The sequence below is a fragment of the Budorcas taxicolor genome, chromosome 14, assembly GCF_023091745.1.
Source record: "Budorcas taxicolor isolate Tak-1 chromosome 14, Takin1.1, whole genome shotgun sequence".
Classification (NCBI taxonomy): domain Eukaryota; kingdom Metazoa; phylum Chordata; class Mammalia; order Artiodactyla; family Bovidae; genus Budorcas; species Budorcas taxicolor.
The window spans coordinates 14,778,258-14,792,476 of record NC_068923.1 but is presented as its reverse complement, the minus strand read 5'-3'; the positions used below and the strand labels follow the sequence as shown (position 1 = coordinate 14,792,476).

General features: G+C 53.4%; 1 protein-coding gene across 1 annotated transcript in view; it reads left to right on the top strand.

The window, feature by feature from the left end:
* Positions 1-14,219, top strand: part of LOC128059631 (zinc finger protein 850-like) — a 259,860-nt gene that overhangs the window by 10,401 nt on the left and 235,240 nt on the right. The window contains exons 6-10 of the mRNA XM_052652037.1: positions 662-1,545; positions 1,839-1,974; positions 5,929-6,024; positions 7,504-7,603; positions 10,098-11,135. Coding sequence (XP_052507997.1) covers positions 662-1,545; positions 1,839-1,974; positions 5,929-6,024; positions 7,504-7,603; positions 10,098-11,135 — 2,254 coding nt within the window. The remainder of the gene's footprint in view (positions 1-661; positions 1,546-1,838; positions 1,975-5,928; positions 6,025-7,503; positions 7,604-10,097; positions 11,136-14,219) is intronic.

Below are 14,219 nucleotides of genomic sequence, written 5' to 3'. Positions count from 1 at the left end.
GGAAGTTCACGGTTCACGTATTGCTGAAGCCTGGCTTGGAAAATTTTGAGCATTACTTTACTAGCGTGTGAGATGAGTGCAACTGTGTGGTAGTTTGAGCATTCTTTGGCATTGCCTTTCTTTGGGATTGGAAAGAAAACTGACCTTTTCCAGTCCTGTGGCCACTGCTGAGTTTTCCAAATTTGCTGGCATATTGAGTGCAGCCCTTTCACAGCATCATCTTTCAGGATTTGAAATAGCTCCACTGGAGTTCCATCACCTCCACTAGCTTTGTTCGTAGTGATGCTTTCTAAGGCCCACTTGACTTCACATTCCAGGATGTCTCGCTCTAGATGAGTGATCACACCATCGTGATTATCCATTGTGAAGATCCTTTTTGTACAGTTCTTCTGTGTATTCTCTATACCCCAATAAAAAATAAAAGATTGAAAAGCATTTTTTAAAAAGAAAGAAACAAGATGAAAAAATTATAATATTTTGGGAGTTTGTTCCCTTCTCACACACTTCCTCTCCCTGACCTTGATCCCTGCATAACCCCATCCCAGACACAGGGTTTAATTCCCTTGTTCCCTGAATTAAAGAGATGACACGCCTTCCCCAGGTCTCTGCATGCTCCGGTTTAGAGGCTGCTGTCATCTGCTGCCTCCCCTTCTGGGTTCAGCTCAGAGTGAGGAGGAGATTCCAGGGCAGGAAACCCCAGAAGAGGCAGAACCCCAGTGCGTCCAGGGGACAAACGCCTCAAGTCTCCTGTGGCGGGGCCAGGGACCTGCTGGCCTGTGCAGAAGCCATCAGTGTTCCCAGCTGGCAGGGCTGCCACAAGAGACCTGCCCACACCAGGCGATTCCTGGGGAGGAGAGGAACCAAGACCTTGAGATGGGAAGCAAAGCCAGCCTCACCGCCAGCCTGTGACACGCCAGGGAGACTGCACAACAGGGAGGTTGGGAGCGACGAGCCCGGCTGTTTGAGCCACTCCAAGTCCAGCAGGCGTGGGGAGCCCCAGCCCGGAAGCCAGCTCTCCACCAGCCTGTGGGACCCAAGGCCTCCCCGCACGGGCCGAGGCCTGGAGCGGCAGAAGCTTCCAGTTAGGGAGAAGCCTCACCAGTGTGGCCAGTGTGTGCAGGAGGATTTTCGGGTGGACATCGGACCAGAGGATCCACACTGGCAAGAAGCCATCTCGTGTAGCCAGCGCGGGAAAGCCTTTACGCACAGCTCCCAGGTCACGCAGCCCCCGCAGTTCCACAGCAGCGAGAAGCCCGTTGCGTGTCCGTGGTGCAGCCCTTCCTTCAGCCAGAGCTCCAGCCTCACTCAGCACCAGCCGGGCCACCCCAGGGAGGAGCGGTATGCCTGCCAGGAGTGCGCGGTGCCTTCAGCATTAGCGCCTTCCTCAGCGAGCATCCACACCGGGGAAAAGCCCTCTGAGTGCAGCCGCACCTTCAGGGCCCTGTCGGACTTCTTCCTGCACCAGAGGGTCCACAGTGCGGAGAAGCCTTTCGCTGTGCTGAGTGAGCAGGGCCTTCCTCTGAGCTCTCACCTGAGCCAGCGCAGGTAGGTTCATGACACAGAGTGAACCAAGGCAGCCACTGTGGGGGTGGGGGGGCGGGGGCGGCGCACTGGGGCCTCTGCTGCACCGAGCTGACCCTGCACGGGAGGGCGCTGGGGACACTGCGGACGCCTGCGGTGCTTTGGTGCAGGCGTGCGTGCGGAGAGCAGCGCTCAGGCTCGCCCTGACTCTGACCCCGACACCTGCACCCCGGTTAAGACGCCTGCGCTGGCTCCCTCATCGCAGCCCTGCCGGGCCTTCACTGCCCCTCGGGCCGCCCCGGTAACCGTGCTAACAGAGTTCCACTGGCTCCCCCTGGCAAGCGGGACCGGAGGTTGCGGCAAGGCGGCAGCGCCCTCTCACTCGCCCGGAGATCTGACGAACATGCTGTTGAAACGAGCTCCGTGGTCCCCCTGACGGCAGCCCTGAGAAAGGCCTAGACCAGAGGTCAGGCAATGGGGACGAGCACTGCAGGACACCCCCTTCAAGCGGCCAGTGGGCTTTGCATATGTGCGGACGACGAACTCTTTTCTTTACCCAACATTTTCCGGCGGCGCCGACGGTGCGAGGGGGTGCGGTGGATGCGCCGCGAGGGGCGTGGACGCCGAATCGAAGTCTAGCTGGAGCAACTCTTCACTGTATTTTCAGGTTTGTACTGTGTTTTCAGCCTCGTGGCTCCTTTTTGGTCATGGGGCTGGTCGAATAATGCAGGGCAGAGTCCCTGGCTTGGAGAACATAGTTGAGAAGTGGCGGCCGTGTGAGGACGGTCATGTTTTCAGGTAAGGCCCCATGTCTGTCTACTCGGTGTCTGGTGGGAGCAAAGATTCTGGTGTGGGAGATCAGATTCGTGTGGTTGGAGTATTTCTTTTGGGAAGAGTGGTCCTCCAGAATATTGCCGGTTTTCCCTTAAGATGTGTCTTGAATGCTATTTCTAGTTTTTAGGTCATCCTTTTGAGATGTTTTCATTTTTACGTGTGCTTTATGATGTGTAAAACGTTACACATAAATAGTGCAGTGCAGGATTGGGCATGTATTCAGTGTTTACTGATCCAGGAAATGCCTCAGACACAGGCTCCTGAGGATGGGCTGGTGGCAGACAGGTGCAGGGAGCCCCGTTTGTTGGAGATTCTGGGAGAGTGTCCAGAGGGGTCCCCGGGGATGACCAGGAGTCCAGGGCTGGAAGAGTCGCGGCCTGCAGGTACTTTGGGTGCCGGCGATGGTCCAGCTTCTGCCCTTTGGGCCACGTGGCTTATGTCTGTATTCTGCCCTCTGCCCTTGCATTCTGAAGCTGTTTCTGAGCCCAAAAAGGTAACGTCTAGGCAGTTGGTGGGGCTTCAAATTACCTGTTCTCTCCCCTCCTGGCCTTTTTGCTGCCCAGCTGCCCGCCAGAAAGCCTGTCCACTGTATTTGGCTCCTTCATCCTTCCCCCTGCACCATGGCAGGTCTGCAGGCTCCAGCACTCTGGGCAGTAAGAGGGAACTGGAAAAGCCAGCCGGCTTCATTCACCTCTGTGTCCTGCACCTGCAGTGACCAGCAGCTGTGTTCCAGTAGTGCCTGTTCCACTGACTGGGCCCTGGAAGGCGGAAGGTGGCAGAGCAAAGGTGCTGACCAGGTTTCTCTTTCTCTCTCTCGGTTGTTAATGTCAGAAGAGGTGATGGACCCAGGGCAGGGCTCTCCTAGGAGAGTGTGGCTGAGGGCAGGCAGGAGAGGGATTTGCACTGTTCCCCAGGGGGTGTGAGTGGAGAAGCACACCCGTGTGCAGTTGGGGCCACAGGCCAGGCTGAGTTCAGCTCTCCCTGCCTCGGGCTGGCCCAGCCCTGGCAGCACTGAAGCCCCTCCACTCCTCTGGGCACTGGCCAGCTCTCTGGGGCCCAGAGCCTAGACATGGAAGCCAAGTGGACCCCCTACCCACTCACAGAGCAAGGGACACTGGCTTGGGTAGCATGTGGGGTCAGGGGGTTGCTACTGGAACCCCAGGAATCTGGGTTTTCTGGTGGTCAGGGAGGTCTCTGTCCCCTGCCCACCTCTCATCTCTGCAGGCCCCTGTGGCCTCGGGCTCCGACTGCTCAGGTCTGACACTATCTTAGCCCAGGCTGCAGAGGACACAGCCCTGTCTCCCCCCGGCTGCTGCACAAACCCTAGTCAGGTCACAGGCCCATCCTGGGGAAGCTGGTGGTATTGGTTCCAGAATGATCTAAGGAAGACAGGGCAGGGGCACACCCCAGAAAGACGGGGCCCCGGCAGAAGCAAACAACAGGCCCCCCAGATGCACCCCTGATCCTGCTGGAGAAGAAAAGCCAGTGCACATCCCACGAGGAAGCCGTCACTAGAGCCCGAATGAGAAAGCTCACTCTGGCACCTGGTTGTGGAAGCGACAGATACATGATGAGACCCCATGGGGACCTCTGGAGGAGGACACCCTCCACCACCTGCGTCCTGGGACGTCAGCGTCGGCCTCTTTGGCGCCATCAGAAGGCAGACTCAGCGTGCAGTTTATGTCTCCTTTGGGGCTTACAGGGGAGACAGGCTTAATCCATTTCTACAAGCTCATCAACAAGCTCTGTTTGTCAGGACCTCACTTTTTTGATAAAACTTGACAAAGCACATTTTCCCTATTATATAAACAGAATATATTGTAGAAAATTTGGGAAATGCAGAAAAGTAGAAAGAAATCACACTGGTTCACATCACATGGCAGAACCATACCTTTTAACTTTTTATATCTATACAAATTCTTTTTTCCCCAAATCTTTTTAGGATGGATTGCATCCATTATGCCTCTTAGCTCCATAACCCTTTCGTGTGTGTTTCCGACACTCAGGGATGTTCTCTTACAGACCCTCACTGCAGGCACCAAGTCCAGGTAACTGGACACCGACACAACGCCCAGCCAAGTGGGGCCTCTCATCCTGTCCATGGTATTTTCCCTTCAACCCAGCATCCAGCAGGGTCACATCTTGTCTCTGGTTGCCCTGTGTCCTTAGGAATCTTCAATGTGGGGCAGTTCCTCAGCCTTTCTTTTCTCCCCAGAGATGGTTTATTAGTTGCAGGGGAAACATGGTGCCCACAGTCAGAAAACCAGACAGGAGTGACCATGTGATCAAAAGGATCTCTAGCCAATGACGAGTTGGTGGACCCCATGTAGCTACACGTGACACCCAGAGGACACGTCGTTGCAGGATTCCAGCAGGAGAGGCATGGCCTGTGTCCAGTGATGAGGGAGGGGAAGGGAATGGGCCAAGGCTCAGAGCGAGGCAGGAGCAAGCCGGGCAAGGTCAAGGACTGGTGAGTAGTTTCACAGCTGGGGGAGCCGGAGGAAGAAGCACGACTGGAGAGGGGGCGAAGGCTGGGGGCCAGCGTCGGGCTGAGGGAGGGAAGGCCTGCTGCCAGCCGCCCACTGGGCCTGTGTGCTGAGTGGGCTGAGAGCGTGGGTGGCTGCCAGAACAGAGCAGAGGGGCAGTGCCAGGGGCTGGGAAGGTGTTAGGATGGGGTGGCTGAGGAGCAAACAGGAGCATCTAAAGGAAAGTGCCTGGAGCATGGAGAGACAGCACAGTGCCGTGCTGGGCACAGGACATCCACCTCCCAGGCCCAGACCCATGTCTGAGGCTGACGCTGGAAAGGTTTCTTGGCCGGGGTTCAACACAAGACCCTGTGTTGATCCACTCTGCACACAGCCCCACCGCGAAGCCTATGGGGCTCAGAGAACGCCCGCCCTCCAAACCTGAATCCTGACCACAGGCTTCTGAGCCCGCAGGGGAGACCCCAGTCCTGGTCAGCACCTCACCTCAGCGTAGGAGAGACGCCAGGAACGGACCGGCCAGGCTGTACCCCGGCTCGTGCAGCCCGAGGAAACCGTGAGATAGTACAGCCCTCGAGTGTGTGGTCGCTGCGGACCAGAGGGGAGGGACCAGCCCGGGGACGCAGGGCAGGCGGGAGGAGAGGGTCCGCTTGCCAGGACCAGCCGCCGTCAGGCTCCGGCGTCCTGTGCTCGGCGGATCTCCGTGGGGAGGACGGCCAGGGGTCTCTCCGGCTCTGCCTGCCCCTTCCCCCGCGCGCTCTCTGCTTTCTCCACGAGCGCCGGCCTCCTCCGTCGGTGCCTTCGCCCACTGCGCAGTCAGCGAGGTCACCATCCCTAGTAACGACCCAGGCCTCGGGCCGGACCCGGTGGAGGCCACGGGGCTGGCGGGGAGGGCTCGCGCGGGAAGGGGAGGGCCCAGCAGGCGTCCCGGAGGTCTGCGGAGGAAAGCCCAGCAGGGGCGGGAGCGGTGAATGTGAAAGTGTACGGACAACCCCCGAGGGTCGTGCACGCGAGGCTAGGGAGCCCTGCCCGGACTCGCGCAGGCAGGTCCACGCCCCCCGCGGCTCCGGCTGCTGCCCGCGTCCCCCAGGGCAGCCGAGTGCCGGTCCTCCGGCGCCTAGAGCGTCACCGGAACTGCCTGCGCCGCCTGGGTGGGCGCTGCTTCCCGCGAGCGGAGGGGCTCCGGGTGAGTGCGGGCGATCCTGGGGCCCGGCGGCGAGAGGGCAGGGTGCGGAGGCCCGGCCGCGCAGGGGCAGGAGACCGAGACAGGCCCGGGGGGGCGGGCACCGGGACCCTTGTCTGTCCCCGGCTGCGCTTGTGAGAAGGCTCACGTCCCGGAGGAGAGCGGAGGCGGCGGGCGGCTCTGACCTCGTCGGGGCCAGAGAGAGCCTCCCCCGCCCAGGGTGACGCCCCGGGGCAGCCTCCGGGCCCCAGGGTGACGCCCCGGGGCAGCCTCCGGGCCCCAGGGTGACGCCCCGGGGCAGCCTCCGGGCCCCAGGGTGACGCCCCGGGGCAGCCTCCGGGCCCCAGGGTGACGCCCCGGGGGAGCCTCCGGGCCCCAGGGTGACGCCCCGGGGCAGCCTCGTCCCTGAGGTGGAATCAGTGTGCCTGTAACGCCTTTGTAAATTGTTGAATTACCAGCAGTGCAGTGCTCCTTGTCCTTTCCCAACGGTGCGTGAAGGTGTTTGTTTCCCTAATTGTCTCAATGTTCCTAAGGGGCCACTGCTTTGAAGCCTTTGCTACTTTTAGACTGAAACATATTTTAAATTTCATTTTTAATTGCCAACCACGTGGAACAATGTGGGACCCGTGTTTAAAATCTATATATTGGCTGCTTGTTTATTTTCTTCTCTGGTTACCTGCTCGTAACTTTCGCTAGTTTTTCACGCTTTCTTATGTATATATAATAGGATATCTTGAGGCTATGAATCCTTACCTGTGTTGCAGGTATCTCTCCCGTTTGGGTTTTTTTTTTAATCTGTTTTTTATTCTAAATGTCCTGTGTAGTTAAGTCTGTTGGACTTCACCGTTGGTGTCACGCTTAGCAAAAACATTCCTCAATTCAAAATTACACCATTCAGATGACTTTTTATTTTTTTGGTTTCATGTTTTTATATTCAGATCTTTATCAAGAAAAAATTTGAATACATAGAAATGTCTCCAGACATTGATGCATGTGTGCGTGCTAGGTCTCTTTGCGACCCCATGGACCGTAGCCTGCCGGGTTCCTCTGTCCATGGGATTCTCCAGGCAAGAATACTGGAGTGGGTTGCCATGCCCTCCTTCAGGGGAACTTCTCCAAGGATCAAACATGCGTCTCTTATGTCTCCTGCCCTGCCAGATGGGTTCTTTACCACTAGCGCCACCTGGGAAGCCCAAGGATGGCTTAAAGGTGCTGGTTCGTCCCTCGTGGATCTGAGACCACAGCAGGCAACTGACAGGTGCTGCCTCATCGGTCTGGGCTCCTCATCTGCTGAGAGGCTGGGGTGAGGGGAGCTAGCGTGGCCTAGACAGAGCTCCCACTAGTTTCTGGGGTGTCTGCTTATTCAGGACCTTGGTTTATACTGAGGTGGCTCCTCCAGGGCAGGCTCTGAATCTCCCTTCACTGAAGGAGCTCTGACTTCCCCCCTGTCATTTTCTCCCCTTTTTCCTTTCTCTCGGACAGGGGTCCCACTGTTGGCATTTCTGCAGGAAGCAGCAAACAGAGCCCGGCCTGGGTCTCCAGACCACCACGGAGAGTGCTGGCCTGATGGACAAAAGCACAGGTGAGGGGGGTGGGGTGGCCCGGCCCAGAGGGTTGTCCTGCACTGAGATGTGGGGACAGCTTAGGAGTTGGAGCTTCCCCATCAACCTGCCTGGCGGCCGTGGAGATGTCAGTGGACTCTGGCAGCTTCTGATGCTCACAGCACCCTACCTTCGTGCCTTTGTGCTCCCCATACCCCACCTCCTTTGCTCTCCAGGCCACACCTTTTTTTCCCCATAATATTCACTCATTCAGCTGTGCCAGGTCTTAGTTGTCGTACATGGGATCTTTTAGTTGCTGTGTGTGAACTCTCAGTTGCGGCAGGCGGAGTCTAGTTCCCTGACCAGGAGTCGAACCCAGGCCCTCTGCATTGGGCGTGTGGCATCTTTTCTCCTAGCCACACTCTGTAGCCCACTCTCTCTCTGGAACCCCAACCTGGATACCTCTGAGAACAAGAATTTTGTTTTTTAATTTGTAGTTGATTTACAATGTTGTTAGTTTCAGGTGTACAGCAGAGGGATTCAGTTATATGTATATTCTTTCTCATGTTCTTTTCCATTATATGTTATTGTAAGATAATGAATATAATTCCATGTGTTATACAGGAGGACCTTGTTCATCCATTGGGTTACCCAAATAATTTGGGTTTTTGGTAAGATGTTACAGAAAAACTTGAATAAACTACTTAGCCAATCCCAGGGTTTTTTGTTTATATTGACTTCCTCTATTTTTTTTTTTTACCAATATTTTATATATAGTAGTTAGTATCTGCTAATTCCAAACTCCTAATTTATGCCTCCTCGCTCCGCTCCTTCTCCCTTTCCCCTTTGGTAATCATAAATTTGGTTTTGGTCTGTCTGCTTTGTAAATAAGTTCATTTGTATCAGTTCTTTAGATTCCCGTATAAGTGATATCCTGTATTTGACTGACTTCTCCAGTAAGCTAGTATCTAGGTCCATGTTGCTGCAGAGGGCATCATCTCATGCTTTGTGGTTGAGTACTACCGCATTGTCTGTGTGCGCCACACCTGTCATTTGTCGACGGACATTTAGGTTGTTTGCATGTCTTCATTGTGAACCCAGTGCTGCTGTGAATACTGGGGTGCATGTATCCTTTTGAGTTTTACCCAGATATATGTCCAGAAGTGGGATTTCTGGATCATATGGCAATTCTGTTTTGGGTTTTTAAAGGAACCTCCATACTGTTTTCCATAATGTCTGCACCGGTTTACATTCCCACCAACAGTGTAGGAGCCCTTTTCTCCACACCCTCTCCAGCATGTTATTTGTAAACTTTTTAGTGATGGTCATTTTGACCAGTGTAAGGTCTTTCCTGTTGTTTTGGTTTGTATTTCTCTAATAATTACCAGTGTTGAGCATCTTTTCATGTGCCTGTTGGGCATCTGCGTGTCTTCTTTGGAGAAATGTCTATTTAGAGCTTCGGCCCATTTTTTGATTGAGCTGATTTTTTGTAAATGAGTTGGATGAGCTGCTTGTATATTTTGTAAGTTCAGTCCTTGTCAGTCACAACACTTGCAAATATTTTCTCCCATTTCTGTAGCTTGTTTTGCTTATGGTTTCCTTTGCTGTGCAGAAGTTTGTAAGTTTGATTAGGTCCCATTTGTTTTTGCTTTCATTTCTTCTGCTTTGGAAGACTGATGTAACAAAACATTGCTATGGTTTATGTCAGAATGTTTTGCCTGTGTTCTCCTCTAGGAGTTTTACAGTATCACATCTTCTGTCTAACCCTTTAGGCCATTTTGAGTTTATTTTCGTGTATGGTGTTAGAGAATGTTCTAAACTTCGTTGATTTACATGCAGCTGTCCAGCTTTCTCAGCACCACCCTATGGGTGCTCTGGGATGAAGGCTTCTCTGCTGGAGGTGGCCTGTGGCTCTGGGGCATCGAGCAGCCCCCCTGGCTTTCCCCACTTGGTACCAGTGTAACAAAAAGTAGGGTCGAGCTGCTCACCCCCTCAAAAGCCAATAGAGGCAAGGGTGACAGAAAGGAAAGTTTGCTTTATTTTGGATGCCAGCAACCTTGAGTTGAGAGGTGGGGGCAGTCAAGGCCACAGTGTTGTCTCAGGGGGTCCAGGGTCTGAGAAAGAGGCTAGATCCCAGCATGTGCCGTCAGCACTGCTTGCCCCTGTACTCCCGGACCCCTGCTTTGTTTCCTCCTGCTCTGCTGCCGACTGCTCTCTGGGCTCCAGTCCATGTGGCCAAACCAGGGAGTCACCAGAGCCTGACTGAGGGTCTGTCCCCAGGCCTGAGACTGGGCAGACTGAGATTAGAGGCTTGGGCTTTTCTGGAGTCTCAGGAAAGGACACTGACCACCCTCCCCCGGTCCCTCATCCATCCTGAGACCACAGAGGTTAGAGATGGAGAACTGGGCAAGACGAGGACAGGCAGGATCACAGGCATCTTGCTGTCAGCTCTGTCAGCACACAGCTCTCCAGCACGACCTGTGTGTCTTTAGCCGAGTTCTCTTCTGAGTTGTGTATCTCTGCCCTCTTTTCCAGCTTACCAGGCTTCCTGCTGTGCAGCTTCAGCAGCTGAGCATGGGGCTCACAGTGCAGAGCTGATGCCTCAGCAGGCAGCCCTGAAAGAAGGGGGCCATGGAGAGGCCACACCAGGACTGTTACAGGGTCCTTCCTGGACACTGGGGCTTCCAGACCCTTGTGGGAATGAGGAAGCTGCAGAGAGACCCAGAGGTTCCCCTCGGGGACATGAGGTTCATGAGGACAGAGTGTCCAGGTCAGAGGTCACCCTGAACACAGCGTCGGCAGTAGATGGGAGAGGCCCCTGGAAAGGGCGGCCTTACCGATGCAGCACCTGTGACAGGAGCTTCAAATGCTATTCAGACGTGGTGAAGCACCAGAGCATTCACTCTGGGGAGAAGCCCTACGAGTGCAGTGACTGCGGGAAAGCCTTCATCCACAGCTCCCATGTCGTCAGGCACCAGCGCATTCACAATGGGGAGAAGCCTTACATCTGTAAGGAGTGTGGGAAAGCCTTCAGCCAGAGCTTCAACCTCATCAGACACCAGAGGATCCACACAGGAGAGAAGCCATATGAATGTGCTGAGTGCGGCAAGTCCTTCAGTCAGAGGTCAGACGCTATGAAGCACCAGAGGATTCACACAGGGGAGCGGCTCTATGAGTGCAGCGAGTGCGGGAAAACCTTCATCCACAGCTCAAACGTCATCCGGCACCAAAGGATTCACCACAGAGAGAACCCCTATGAATGCAAAGAGTGTGGGAAAGCCTTCAGCCAGAGCTCCAACCTCATTCAGCACCAGCGAGTCCACACAGGGGAGAAGCCCTATGCCTGCCAGGAGTGCGGGCGCGCCTTCAGCCGCAGCTCCTTCCTTAGTGAGCACCGGCGCATCCACACTGGGGAGAAGCCCTATGAGTGCGGCGAGTGCGGCCGCTCCTTCAGGGCCCTGTCAGGCTTCTTCCGGCACCAGAGGATCCACACCGGGGAGAAGCCCTTCCGCTGTGCGCAGTGTGGCAGGGCCTTCCGCCTGAGCTTTCACCTTATCCAGCACCAACGGGTTCATGGCACAGAGTGAACCTGCTCTGGGGTGAACGTAGAGTAAAAGTTGAGTAAACAAGGCTGGAGGGTGGGTAGCACGCCCTTCAGTCTTTGCCAGCACCCCGAGGCTCGTGAGCTGTGCTCCACGGGCCACAGGAAGATAACACTGTCTTGTGGTCTGTGAGCTGCCCATGGAGGCCTGAAGTTTACCACCACCTCTGGGAGCAGCGGAAAGGAAAGAGGCTGGGGAAGGAGACTTGATGCTGACATGTGCCTCTGAAGCTGCTGTACTTCATTTTCATAGCACTGGGGTTTCCTGGAGTATAGTTTACATGTAATGTGATGCCCAGCTCTTAAGTGTTTGGTTATATAACAAATACAACCTGTTCTGACCTTTATGACTACCACGCTATCAAGATGCTGACTATTTCCATCAGTCCAGAAAGACTCCTCGGGCCCCTCATCCTTAGAAGCAACCAACAATGTTGTTTTTGTCACTATAGTTTTGCTTGTTCTGAAATGTTATATAAATAGTGATATAATTTATACTCTTTATGTATTTTTCCCTGTGCTTAAGTTTTGAGGTTTATCCATGCATCAGAAGTTTGTTTTTGTTTTTTTTTAATGTTCATAGCACTTTTGAAAAGTGGTCACTGTTCATGATCTAATACCTCAGACATCACAATACAGCAGCTTTACAGATACCTGTAAATGTTACTTGCCAGATAGGAAGGGAGAGGTGTCTTTGTTGGGGATGCTACTCTGAGTATCATGAAACTGCCATAACAAGCTGAGTGAGGTCGTGTTACTGAAAGCTGACTGTAATGTAACCTGGCCACAAGTCTTGGGGGTCCAGCTGCAGGACCCAAATCTGTCGTGGTCAGGCTGTGGTTTGGTGCCCCTTCATGGGAACTGTCTGCTCTAGATTAACTCCTGACTGAATTATGGGGGTCCTGTAGCTGGCTGGGATTTCTAAAACAGTAGCTCAACTCGGGGGCTTCTGTTGGTACCTGTCTGTTTTATGGTGTCCACTCAGGTGACAGGGCTGTGGAGCCTGTAGGGGCAGAGGTGCCCTCAGAGTGGATTCAGTGACTCCATAGCACTGGGCTGCCGGCTCCTGGGCCAAAGTGAGGTAGAAAGCCGAGCCTGGAGCTCCCATGCAGAGCCAGGACCTGGGTTTGTGCTACCTCCCAGGTATAACAGCGCTCTGGAGGAAAGCTTCCCCTGCTTAGATTCTGATGGCCCTGGATCATGAGGTCAAAGCAATGAACTTAAAGAAGTCACCAAGCACAGAGGACAGCATCTCATTGAATGAGGGTTAACAAAACCAGCAAAGAACAGATACAGACCACAAAGAACTGCAGAGTATTGAAACTACCAGATAATGCAGGCAAGAGAATAGTTATGTGTGAATGTTTAAAGAAATATTAATAAGACATCTTCCCACTAAAATCTAGAACAAGACAAGAATGCCCACTGTCACCATTTCTATTCAACATAGTACTGAAGTCCTAGCCACAGCAGTCAGACAAGAGAAAGAAAACATATCCCAACTGGAAGAGGAGGGAAAATTACCATTATATGCAGATGACATGATACTGTATATGCAAAGCCCTAAAGAGTCCACACAAAAACACTAGAACTGATCAATTCAGCAGGGTGACAGGATACAATATTAACATACAGAAACCGATTGCATTTCTTTACACTAACAATGAAATACTGGAAAGGTAAAGTAAAAAAAAAAGAAAAAGTCCCTTTTAACATCACATGAAGAAAAAATAAAATACTTAGGAATAAACCTGGCCAAGGAGGTAAAAGACATACACTGAGAACTATGAACACTAACAAAGGAAACTGAAGATGATTAATAGAAATGGAAAGGTGCTCTTCCCTTCTGTGGCCATCACTGAAGTGCCAGCACCCAAAATGAAATTCAGTCCCTTTGTGACTCCTGACCGAAGCAAGAATCAAAAAAGGCATTTCAATGTGCCTTCCCACATTCGCAGGAAAATTATGTCTTCTCTTTCTAAAGAGCTAAGACATAAGTACAACGTTCGATCCATGTCCATCCAAAAGGATGATGAAGTTCAGGTTGTATGAGGGCACTACAAAGGGCAGCAAATTGGCAAAGAAGTCCAGGTTTACAGGAAGAAATACGTCATCTACATTGAATGAATGCAGCAGGAGAAGGCTAATGGCACAACTGTCTGCGTGGGCATTCACCCCAGCAAGGTGGTTATCACCAGATTAAACTGGATAAAGACCACAAAAAGATCCTCGAATGTAAAGCCATGGTATTTTCAGCTTGACTTTACTCTTGTGTGAGATGAGGGCAATTGTGCGGTAGTTTGACCCCCAGCAAGATGCTGGCAGGCGCTGGAGCAGTGGCTGCACAGCTGCAGTGACTGGGAGGAGACACCCCACGTCCAAGGGCACAGGAGAAGCCCCAGCAAGACTGTAGGAGGGGCGAAACTGTGTGTAGAATCAAACCCCATACCCGCCAGAGACGCTCAAAAGACTCAAACAAACCTTGTACACACCAGGACCCAGCAACCCCACAGACACTGAGCCAGAACTGTGTTCAAGTGTCTCCTGAGGAGTTCTGGGTCAGCAGTGGCCTGCTGCAGGGGCAGGGGCTCTGGGTGCAGCAGACCTGGGTATGGCATAAGCCCCCTTGAAGGAGGTCCCCATTAACTCCACCATAGAGCCACCAGAACTTACACAGGACTGCGGAAACAGACTCTTAGAGGGCACCATCAGAACCTTCTGCACCAGGACCCAGGAGAAAGGAGCAGTGACCCCACAAGAGACTGACTCAGACTTGCCCATGAGTATCCAGGAGTCTCTGGCGGAGGTATGGGTTGGCGGTGGCCTGCTTCAGGGTTGGGGGCACTGAGTATAACAATGTGTGCATGGGACCTTTTGAAGGAGGTCGCCATTATCTTCCTTACCCCCACCATAGTTTGGCCCCAGGTCAAATAACAGGGAGGAAGCACAGGGCCAACCCATCAACAGAAAATTGGATTAAAGATTTACTGAGCATGGCCCCGCCCACCAGAGCAAGACCCAGTTTCCCCCCTCAGTCAGTCTCTGCCATCAGAAAG